This window comes from Phaethon lepturus, unplaced genomic scaffold (genome assembly GCF_000687285.1).
Source record: "Phaethon lepturus isolate BGI_N335 unplaced genomic scaffold, ASM68728v1 scaffold3883, whole genome shotgun sequence".
Taxonomy (NCBI): domain Eukaryota; kingdom Metazoa; phylum Chordata; class Aves; order Phaethontiformes; family Phaethontidae; genus Phaethon; species Phaethon lepturus.
In genome coordinates this window covers 63,659-74,686 of record NW_010528230.1, presented here as the reverse complement: position 1 = coordinate 74,686, position 11,028 = coordinate 63,659, and the positions used below count along the sequence as shown (strand labels likewise).

The following is an 11,028-nucleotide window of genomic DNA, read 5'->3' as shown; positions in this document are numbered from 1 at the left end:
GCATTCAAGCACTTGCTCAAAAACACACAAAGCAAGCAAATCTCATTGGGACCACAGACCAAGCCATTTCTTACTTAAAAGGACTTGAGAGCTAATAACTTTCTTTCAAGGATATACTATTTTAAACATCTGTTGGTTGACAAATACTATCTCAAAAACCTATGCTTACGCCTACCTGGTTTGATTTTAACCTACCTCCACTCTGAAAGTATTTTGGAGGGAACCTTTTACATTCGTAACAATTCAAGTGTAACTGTAATGCTGAGTAATAAGTTTGGTTTGTCCTGAAATTTTCTGAACTATGCAGTTCGTTATCAGTGCAGAAGCAGCAGAAGACTGCTGTGGTTGGCTCAGTGGATTTATAAAAACAAAACAAAACAAAAAATCACCCCCCCACCCCCCCCCGCCCCGAAACCTTTACAGAATATATGTAAAATTGTGTCCTTCCCTGGTCATATTCACAACTTATCTACAAGATAGTGTTGGCAGTAGAAACTGCAGTCCATGACTATTTGCATTCAGCTCTCATCCATCTGTTCCTCTGCTTTCTCTTAGGCTTCAACTTGTTCAGTTTTTTGCGGGGTTTCTCAGTCTTCTGAGGTTCAACAGAATCCACCCCAAGAACGTGTTCAGAGCAGCATAAGTGTCCATTCAACATAGAATTTAGTACTGTCCCGTCTTGGTGTTCCTTGCAGAAAGAATTTGGGCAGAAGTGGCAGAAAGAAACGGAAGGTTTGCCACAAACATCACAGTGGTGCCAAGGACACTCCCACTTTCCTGGGATCAAAAACAAAAGCACATTAGTGGGAGGTAGAACGTGTCATCGTCTTTTAAAGGAAGTTTTGTGTTTTAGCAGCTGAACAACGCATGAGTTTCCTGACCAAGCAAGACAAGACAGCAACTATCGTGGGTAATCTCAAAAATCAAAATGCTACATCAGCTCCACTGACAGCAGTAAGTAGCAGACTTGACATCCTCTTGTTTAAATACAGCAGTCAGCTCTAGCTAGAAGAAATTATTCAGGCTTTATTAAATAGCATTTTACAGAACTTGCAGGCTGGTAGAGTATCCAAACATCCAGTCAACTGCTGCCTGCCGTTACAACGCTCACCCGTTCGTTGCAAGTTGTGCTCAGGGATGGCTGGTGTGCTACACCTACAGGCGTTCTGCTCCAGCGTATCTTACCGGTCATTGTGTTACTTGCTTGTGGGATAACAGGCTTTGCCTGCTTCACTTCTTCATATCCCACCTGACATGGCTGACTGTGAAATCAGGTAACTCCTGTGGTATCTGGAACTGCAGCCTGATGTCTGCTGCCCTTATCGTTTTCCTACTTGCCTTATTCCAGATGGTGCTGCTGTTCTTTTGGCTTGAACTCAACTGGCTCCATGCATTTCTTAGATATAATCTACTGTCCTGTGACAGGGCCACAGTGCTCCTACTGAGTGATGTAGTCAATTATCTACATTTGTAAAACAAAAGGCTCATTTTGCCAGAGAGGCAGAAGGAAGGCCATTATTTTGTCTCCATACTCAGGAGCTCCTACATGATGCACGAACCAAGTTCTCACCATAAGAAAACAGTGTTTTCAAGATGACACTCTTGACAAGGTTTCAGTGCAGCAAACGAGGTACCTGCACAAGTTAGTTATTTATGTAAGTTTAAGAGGCAAACCAACTCACCGAAAGGTCGTTTCACCAAACCAAGACAGGAAAGATGATAAGCTTTAGTACAAGATTTCCTGTCGCACAATACCAGCTGGCCTCCATCACCACAACGGAAACAATCGTCTTCAGATTCTTTCTTCCCTTCATTTTTCGTTCTGCGTCTCCGTGTTCTCTTTTTGGTCTTTTTGCCTTTTTCTTCTGAGGCATTAGTGGAAGAATTCTAAAAGAGTAAGACGCAAATCTATGAATGCCAGTTTTGCAAAGGAAAAATATTACACAATCTGGCAAAACTGTTGGCATGCCTGGCAGACCATCCACACAGGCAAAAATTTGACTTGGTACAAGCTTGCCCAGAGCCTCACGGTGCCTATCTGTGTTGATAAAAACCCCCCATACTGACCCTTGTGAAAAGTCAACTTGAAACCAGATCTTGTCCCTACAATCCTTTCCTACTGGAAAGCTCCTCCACTTTCCTATGACTGAAAAAAGGTCTTCCAATTTCCAGTCTAATCTACTTGCACCTGATTTTGTTCCTGCGCCACCAATCACTTAACTTCAATATCCATTTTTTCTCTTTCAGTTGTGTATACTCATGCTGGAATTATTAAAAACAGCCTCCACTTCCCTTCTTTGAGGAACGGACAGCAGAATTTCAGGAACTGTAACTGTGCCCATAATGCTAGAAAGAACATACCAAGCTTTATCCCTATTTTAGTAAGACATTCTGCTGCTTGCACTTCAACTCTCCTTCACCAAATCATATTAAAAAAATCATTCTGGATGATTTTTCAACATCCTACCATCATTCCCTCCCCCTCACCCCAGTAATCATTACCTACTTTCTTTAAAATTAGCCCATTCTATCTACCAATGCAGATGGCCCTGAAAAATTGAACTGTAACATTTCATTTCTTCATGGTTGTCTGCATAAATTGATCATAAGCTTATGTGCAACCCCACTTAAGCCTCTCCCTTAACAAAAAACAGCTATGTGAATTCTGGAGATTTTAAGTCCACCCTCTGAAGTGCCTGACACTGAGCAGTGTGAAGGACTACATGAAGGTGCAGCCTTTCTATTTCCACAGCTGAGATTTTTTTCTCTTGGGAATGTGCCCAATGCCTGCCCTCGCACTCCTATGCCAGTCCTTCAGGAAGCTCCATCAACTTTTGCTGGATTACAGGTTTTAAATTGACCTGGGATGAATCATACAGGCCATTTCTTGATGTAGTTTGGTATTCTTTTCCTCACTCTAAACTCACATTTTTTATTCTTCAGTTGAAGTGAAAATATTTTAAAAATAATCAGATTTTAAAGTTTAGATGGGGTAAATATAAACTGCATGTCAGAATAATCTCACTGACTAGACTTAGGCACATTCTTAGTCAGTTCCTAGCTCCTACAACCCTTCACCTCCCCACACTTCAAACAGGACTAGGAAGGTTATTCCTAATATACTTTTGATTCCAGAAGCTAGCACCAGTAGCTAGCAATATTTCTTATTCAGGACCCAGAGTAATTAACTTCTCATAGGAGAAAATGGGAGAAAATATTTTAGGGTGTTCCCAAAAGCAGTATCGCCTGCTGTACTATTATAGCATAAAAATGTATCCTTTAGCACCAAGGTTATGTTTGGCAAAAGAATGCTTCCATCTTCCCAGCCAGAGAAACAGTAAGCTTTTTCCTCAGAGGGCAGTTAGCATCTGTTCAAGCAGCATTAACCCTTATCATAACATAAAACTTGTCCACCAACGCATACCCCAAAAGAAAAAACAAGGCTAGTAGGCAAGACACGGTCAAAATCTCTTGATATATTACTTGCCTTTGGTCTGTCCCCAAGAAATCCACTGCAGTTTGGGGCACCACATTTGCAGACTGTTTTTTCATTGCCCAGACAGTCAAGGTTGTAATTAAAAGTCAGCTCTGTCCCTGAGTGAGATAAGACATACCCTTTCATTATGAAGGACAAGGTAATGAAGTCTATCAAAATTATTAAAAACAAATACAGATTTCATTACATGTCTTCCTTCTGGTTTTGTACTTGATTGCTGATCTATTATCATAACAATAGAGAGATATATATATAGATATACGTGTGTGCATGTGCATACACAAACAAGAACATCCTTCTTGCCCCACTCTTTAAGTCTATTATCATCGCTTGAAAAAAAAGATACAGCCATTTTCTTTGAGATCTCTAAAAAATATTCGCACTGATTCAGTTAAACCATGACTGTCCCACTCATAACTGTGCAGAAGGTTTAACTTAGGGAATTAAAACAAAACCAACATAAGCTGATATACCTGCAGGAATATCACACACAGCAAACAGGCCGACACGAGTGTCTCCATTTACTGTCCATTTTAGAGTTTCACAATTTGGTTGGCAGCTGTGATTCATGAAACGAGAATAGTTTCCTTTGGGGCCAGCATCGATAATACGGTCCTGGAGATCAAACCAGCAACAGAATGAATATTTTTTTTCTCCCCCTCACCAAAAAAAAAAAAATTTTCCATAAATTCTTTCAGTAGCTGTATTCAAAACAGACACGGTGTTGCTCCCCAGAAGCACACAAGCAAACCAATGGCCCATGTTGTATTGAAAACTGTAGTGTCTCATGTGGCCTGGAATGTGACACTCCCAAAGCAATACTCGTGCTCTAGCTCACATTTTCAGAACCCATCTCAGCCACGTGGCAGGATAAGTGTTCTTGTGAGCACCGTGGTGGTCACGTTAAGAACCCCCTCCCTCCAAAAAGCCTCAGAACTCAAACTCAGTCCATTTACCTTTTACTTTGCATTCACAAAGCTGTGACGCATTTACAATACTGTGCTTTATGGTATTTACCAAGTCACTGCATGATTACTTGCAGAGATTACCAGTTTCTCACCAGCTTGCTTTCCCCAAATCAGCCTAGTTTAAACAAAAACAAGCTCTTGGTAAACTAAAAAAAATCCCATCCCTAAACACAATTGCCTTTTAATTTCTATCTCCGCCAAACATACCAGACATTAACAAAATAAAGTCTTGACTGTGTTTTTTTGCAGAGCTGCTTGAGAAAGCTTTGCCTATTTATGAAATATTATTATAGTTTCCTGCTGGCACATTTTTATAATGCACACGTATGACTCTCACGACTACGTGCCCATACGTCCACCCACTTTTAACTGCATCTGCAGCTCAGCCTCAGAGTGGCACGGGCATTTTTGAAAGCTAGAACGACAAGGATCATTTATTAACTACAGCAAGAGCCAAATAGATGTTCCGTTCAGATATTTCACACCCTGACACTGTGTGTCAGTTTAGTAGAGGGGCGAGACATGTATGCGTTCAGAGAAACATGGTTTCGTCATTCTTAGGTGGTAACTCCCACGCAGGAACTCCTCAGTTACAGGACTAATGAAAAGTAGCTGTGGAAATACAGAGCAGGACAGTCTCGGGCAAAAGAAAGGTGATTAGGGCTGAAAAAAAATGCAGGACCGACTGCCCGCTCTTGTTTTTCTCCTACGCAGCTGCCTGGGGACCGAAGCAATATACTATATATAATCAACACTCCCTACTATCCAGGTTTCCCACTCTCCTCCCCTTCTCAGCAACAAAATACTCGAAGGTGTGCACAGACAACCGCAGATACTGGATTAATTTGCTGTGTTAATTAATCTTCTGGATTAATTTATAGCAAAATCAGTTTGTGGAGTGCTGGCTCGCTACTAATGCAGACAGTGCTTTCAGAAAAGAGTTTCTACAAAAACCTAGTTTTGCTATAAACGAAGAAAGGGACAAACTGTTGCAAAAAAAATTAATGCACAATATAGGAGACAGTCTCACAACTATACTCCACACTACTCTCAAGTGAGATTATTTTTTTTGTTGAAATTGTAGTAAAAGGATTACTAACAGTAATTCTTTCAACTGTATCATTACTATTTCCTCAAACTTCATACTTCCTTTAGGCAGATAAATATTTTTGCTGTACTTGATTTCAAGCAACAAAACACAATTTATAGACCTTAATATATACTATTACACTATGCAGTTAGAACTAATGAGATGCATTTATATATATATAAAATATATATTATATTTTATACATATATATATATATATAAAATGGAGCAAGGAGGCACAGAAGATACAACATAGCAAATATATGAAACTGTGGAGCATCAGAGGTAGCCGAGTGCCATACCAAGGTGATCAACAGAAGGAAAATAGATATATATTATAAAATAATGTTATAATTGAGTAATGGGAAAGAATGTAAAATACTCTACCTTATCAATAGTAAGCATATAGAAGTGGGTAATGTCATTTTCATGTGCATATTTGATTCTTGCCATACATTCCTCTTCATCAATCAGCTCACCAACATACTCATTCACAAACTCTCCCTGAAAGATACCAGGTATCACTAGTAAAGTATATACCAGACCCACAAACAGCATCACAAGTCACCAATTCTTTGCTAGGCAAGAATGATTCATACCTTTTTAATGTCCCTCTTAGCGACCAGACCCCACCCTTTCCCATCGGTTTTGATGATCTTTGTCTCAGGGTATTGACGTTTTGTAAAGCACTGGTTTTGGCACCGTTCTCCCGCTGGACAGACTTGTGGGTGGCATTCGTACATCAGCATCCGATTCAGGCACTCGGAATCAAAGCCACAAGGGTTTTCATCCGTGGGTTTGCAGTTGCACTTGGGAATCTCAGAAATGTCAGCAGTATATATCTGCACTTTACCACAAGGTTTATTCACCTGAATAATACATTAAAATAGTTCAAGCATCACTTTAAAACATTTTAATTTATTGTACCAGTTATTACAGTGGTTACTAATTTGGTTTTGCAACACTAGATGTTCTGCCGGAAGCAAAATGTCATCATCTCATGACTCTAAAAGCACAATTACCAGCACATCATTACAACCTCTGCAGTGTAATTTCCTCAAACTTTACCTTAATATGCTTGTATGGTGGAGGCTTACGTTCACTTTCTTGGGTTTCTTTGGCTTCTCGCTGTAGCTTTATTTCTCGAAATCGAGCTTCAGCTTCTTGCAAAGCTAAAAAAGATTGTTGTATCAACAGAAATGCTAGAAAGAGGATTACTCCTCCCAAGTTGACTTGCTCATTCCCATGTGCGTTAAACAAAGAAGCATCTTCTACTTCCTACTTCCTAGCCCCATCATTCAACTTGCTTGCAAACAATGCTTCTGGAGCGTTAATGCTCTTAACAGATGTATCAATTCTATTCTTTCTGTCTCCCAGTTACACTCATCATTTCCTTTCCCGAAAGTAAAAATCATCAGAAATAATTCTAATGAGATGCTAGTCTTTTACAAGCCATGAAAATAATGCTTTCATTCAATGTTAGTAATAGCGACTTGCTGTCCAGGACACTCAGCAAATTTTTTTAATTCAACATTGTAAAACAAATGTACAACAACAGTCCCGAGGCTATGTGTGAAGAAAATAAAGCACACATGTCACAAGATTATTTTTGTTCGCTTTTTGTTATGTACCATTTTTGAAGACTTTTCCAATTCCTTTGATCCCCTGGTATCTACTCCCTCTGTCTCCCTCCATGTAAGGGAACACCCGGGCTTGGTGCGTCCAATAGTAATCCTTAGAACCAAAGAAAAACACAGGAAATTCTCCGATTTCATGCTTCATTTTCTGGATATTTGGGGGAACGTTTTTCGGATGGCAAACTTCTGCAGGCCACCATCTAGCACAGAAGTACAAATAAAAAAATACAGCCAGATTAGTCAAGCTCTTTCTGCAAGAGACGGTTTAACATAATCACCCTAAAGAGCAGGAACTGATTATTTTTTCCAAGATCTAAGTGGATTTAAAACCCTTTCTTCCCCCCACTCACTAGGTAACGAGAGAAGACGTGACTAGAAAAGGAAAGCCCAACACTCAAGTCTGTGGGACTTTTGCCACCTGCAAGATAAGCACCCACATAAAGCCGCTTGCATCTGGTTAGCAAAAACATCACCTTTAACAAGGCCTGCAATCACTGTAATTGTCAAAGATTAAGAGACAGCTGATAATAGCTATTAATGCTTCCTAGGATAAACCCCACCCACCTCTATCTCACTCAAATCTCAACACTGACAACCTGGGTGACTTGTCTCCCAGCCTGCAAGGCAGTAATTTAGCCAATTGCAAGTTATACCGGCTTAATTATTTGAAGAGCTCTCTGAAACAAAAGGGGTTGAAGGCTCATACACTGGAAGCAGATGTCAGAAGACTACAAGGAGTCCCGTATGTGTAATGCCTTGGCCGAGGCCAACGCCGAAGCTACAAGTCCTTGAACTTGAAGCTCGCAAGGAGAGAGTTCACAGCGGAATGAGAGTCTGTGTGCAGCAAGGCTTGCCTACAGAAGTAACCAACTGCATGATCCTTAATTAAATGTGCCAGTATTGTAAAACAAAATAAATGCATTCATCAGACCTGTAATTTCCCAGTTTAACCCAAATAATATCCTGGAAATGGAGCTTCTTCCCCGCCCTGCAGTCATTGCAGTACCAGCTCCCATCTGGCATTTCAATGTTTAAGCAGTCTGGGTGAAACGCTGCAGGACACGACTCGCAGCACAACAAGCTTCCTCCTTCAGAGAGGGGGAAAAAACAGGTTGAAAAACATCAAGACAAAAATAAAAGTTTTGCGTTCCAACCAGGTTCAAAGCAGCGTGATACACGTGTGGTAGGTTCAGTCAGAAAATAAATGGTTAAAACATGCTGGCCCGCAACAAATACGTATCGTTCAGCTGTGTTCAAAACCCAAAGGTGCTTACTAATTTGAATGCCTGGCAGACTCTGATTAGTAATACATACAAAATAACAAGCAAGCTGGCGATAAAAGAAGCCAGAATAACGCACCGCAAAGTATAATTACTCTGTTTTACTTTAATGACTACAATATATTTAACGTAGTTTAACATATGTTAATATTTCACTGTACGCAAAATTTTAACAACAGATTTCTCTTATGTTTTTTCTCCTGGGGGGAGAGGGAATGAGGTTTTTAGTTTGTTCCATGAATTATCAAGTGGCAAGTTAGTTGCAACTTAAAAGCTGCTATGCTGCATGTTAATTTGTTAACAAGCCAGGTAAACTTTCACTGCTACAGTTTAATCAGCACTATGCATTTTGTGGTTTTCAAGAAGAAATAAATCTATTGTACAACATAAACAAACCACCCTTAATTAGTGGCACTCCCAGCAACAAGTAATACTGATTCAATTTACTGTCTGCTGCTAAACTAAACGCAACTCTTAAAATATTTATGTTTTAATATTACGTATTAGAAATAAAGAAACATAAAATCCTTCAGTACATTGAACGCAAGGGGAAGAGAGAGAAACACTTCTCATTACCTGTCTCTGGTAAAGAATTACATCAGGCTTCTGGACGCTGGACAAAGTCCAAGTAAAAACACTGTAATAAATTCTAGCTGCAAAAAAAGGATACTCTAAAACCTGAAGCAGCACAAGCCAACCTGAAGTTATTTCAATACCTGACTTAATATGCCACATTTCTCATAATTATCCAGAGACAGATTAGTAAATTCAAATTTAAATTGATGAATAAAATGTTTTGATGCTCCATTTATGAAAAGAGTTTTACATCAGTTTACCTTTTGAACACACAAAGCACCAGCTCACATTGACATGCGCATGATGACTTTTGCCTTTCATGGCAGTGAAATGATTCGTACAAACAATGCTGTTGGAAGCGATGACTGCACATCCCGCAGCGATGCAAACGTCTCCGGCGTGGTATGCGACAGGACAGCGAACACAGCGCATCATCTTTCCTAGCAAAGCAGAATACCGCCGTGTTATTTTTGAACAAACCTGATTTTTTTTATTTGAGCTAAAAAACAGTAGTACTGCCTGGGTTAGCCCGTATACGCAAAAAAATTACGGTTTCAAAGTCTGCGTATTTGCCATTTAGCAACAATACTGACTTAACAAAGGTTTTTAAAAAACCCTACACTGAGTTTAAAGCACTATAATATTTAAATGTGAAGGCTTTAACTATGCACACCGGGGTAGACAAGCTTTCCTCAGTCGTGCAATTTTGTCCACGGCTGTCGCCCAAAGCTGCGGATATGCACAGAATCCAACGTCTGCGCTTTCGGCGAGCCTGGCTGCAGCAGTTGCACAGCTCTTGCCCTCACTGTGCTCAGCCTGTTGCTCCTCATCGTAACGCATTCTAGATTTCACTCTTGAGGAGAAAACACGGTTAGCTATAGATAACTGAAAGCTACTTAAAAAAAAAGAACACAAACAAGGTAAATACTAATGTTGACTAAAAATTATTAAAAAAAAAAATAATTCTGAATCAATCTATAGTCCATGCATGCCTGAACAACTGCAGCTAGCAGTAGCTAGCAGCTATTTAATGGACAGATTCCTTACCTTAACATACCATAAATAGACTTAATTCATCAGTCATAAAAACGTAAAATGAAACTACCTTTTGAAATTCGTGGATGTGAGGGGTTACTAACATGACAACTTAGGCAGCTGTGGAGAGGACATCGAAACCCCCTGTTCTCAAACACAGTAAGATGAAATTTTTTCACACAAGCTTCATGGTAGAATTTTCCACAGTGGGATACGACACAGCGTTTCACATCTGCCTTTCTCTCTTTACAGACAAAACAGGTATGCACACCTAGTGGCAAAAGTAATAAAAATAACGTAACTAATTTTTCATCCAAACACGTGAATTTAAAATGCTTCTGTTGTGAGTTTTTGTTACGCGTGGGGGAGTTGTTTTTGTTGTGGTTTTATTTTTCTTTCAAACAAACTCAAATAAAATTCTATTATTTGATGCAGCAACCGATTTACCTTAACTTTTTAGTTAAATACTAATCTGCTCAGATACAGATAAAATAAAATTACAATGCAAACCCATTGCAGTTAAGTGTACACAACAACACCCAAAGCCTCACTGATCGGCTTTTACGTTCTTATTTATAAGCCTCAGTACGCCAGGACAGCTGGTGATTTTTTTTTTAAGCCATGAAATAGGCTGATGGGCTGTCTGTGATCCTGTGAAATTTGAAGTAGGTCCACAGACTGAAGACATGCATCATCTGATCTCTGGACCGCTTGGAGCAGGTTTATTTTGAAGCAGCCTTGCTCCCACAAGGTGTACCACGTGTACTGAACTGCGCTTGTGAGCAAGAACGCACATTTTTTATGTAAAGTTTTAAGATGAAAAACTTCCAAGCAGTTATTATAGGATTAAGAGCAAATGAAATTAATAGCAATAGGTAGTCTTTTAATAGGAAAAGCAAAAGATTGGTATAGACAAACAAAGGATTGAAAAAGGACTTAAAATATTT

General features: G+C 39.6%; 1 protein-coding gene across 1 annotated transcript in view; it reads right to left on the bottom strand.

The window, feature by feature from the left end:
• Nucleotides 1-393: 393 nt before the first annotated feature.
• Nucleotides 394-11,028, bottom strand: part of WHSC1 (Wolf-Hirschhorn syndrome candidate 1) — a 60,979-nt gene continuing 50,344 nt past the window's right edge. The window contains exons 11-21 of the mRNA XM_010283594.1: nt 10,152-10,352; nt 9,307-9,486; nt 8,122-8,278; nt 7,185-7,390; nt 6,622-6,725; nt 6,153-6,422; nt 5,941-6,057; nt 3,970-4,111; nt 3,488-3,594; nt 1,683-1,887; nt 394-777 (exon numbers count right to left, since the gene is read on the bottom strand). Of these exons, the coding sequence (XP_010281896.1) occupies nt 509-777; nt 1,683-1,887; nt 3,488-3,594; nt 3,970-4,111; nt 5,941-6,057; nt 6,153-6,422; nt 6,622-6,725; nt 7,185-7,390; nt 8,122-8,278; nt 9,307-9,486; nt 10,152-10,352 (1,958 nt within the window). The 3' untranslated portion in view covers nt 394-508. The remainder of the gene's footprint in view (nt 778-1,682; nt 1,888-3,487; nt 3,595-3,969; nt 4,112-5,940; nt 6,058-6,152; nt 6,423-6,621; nt 6,726-7,184; nt 7,391-8,121; nt 8,279-9,306; nt 9,487-10,151; nt 10,353-11,028) is intronic.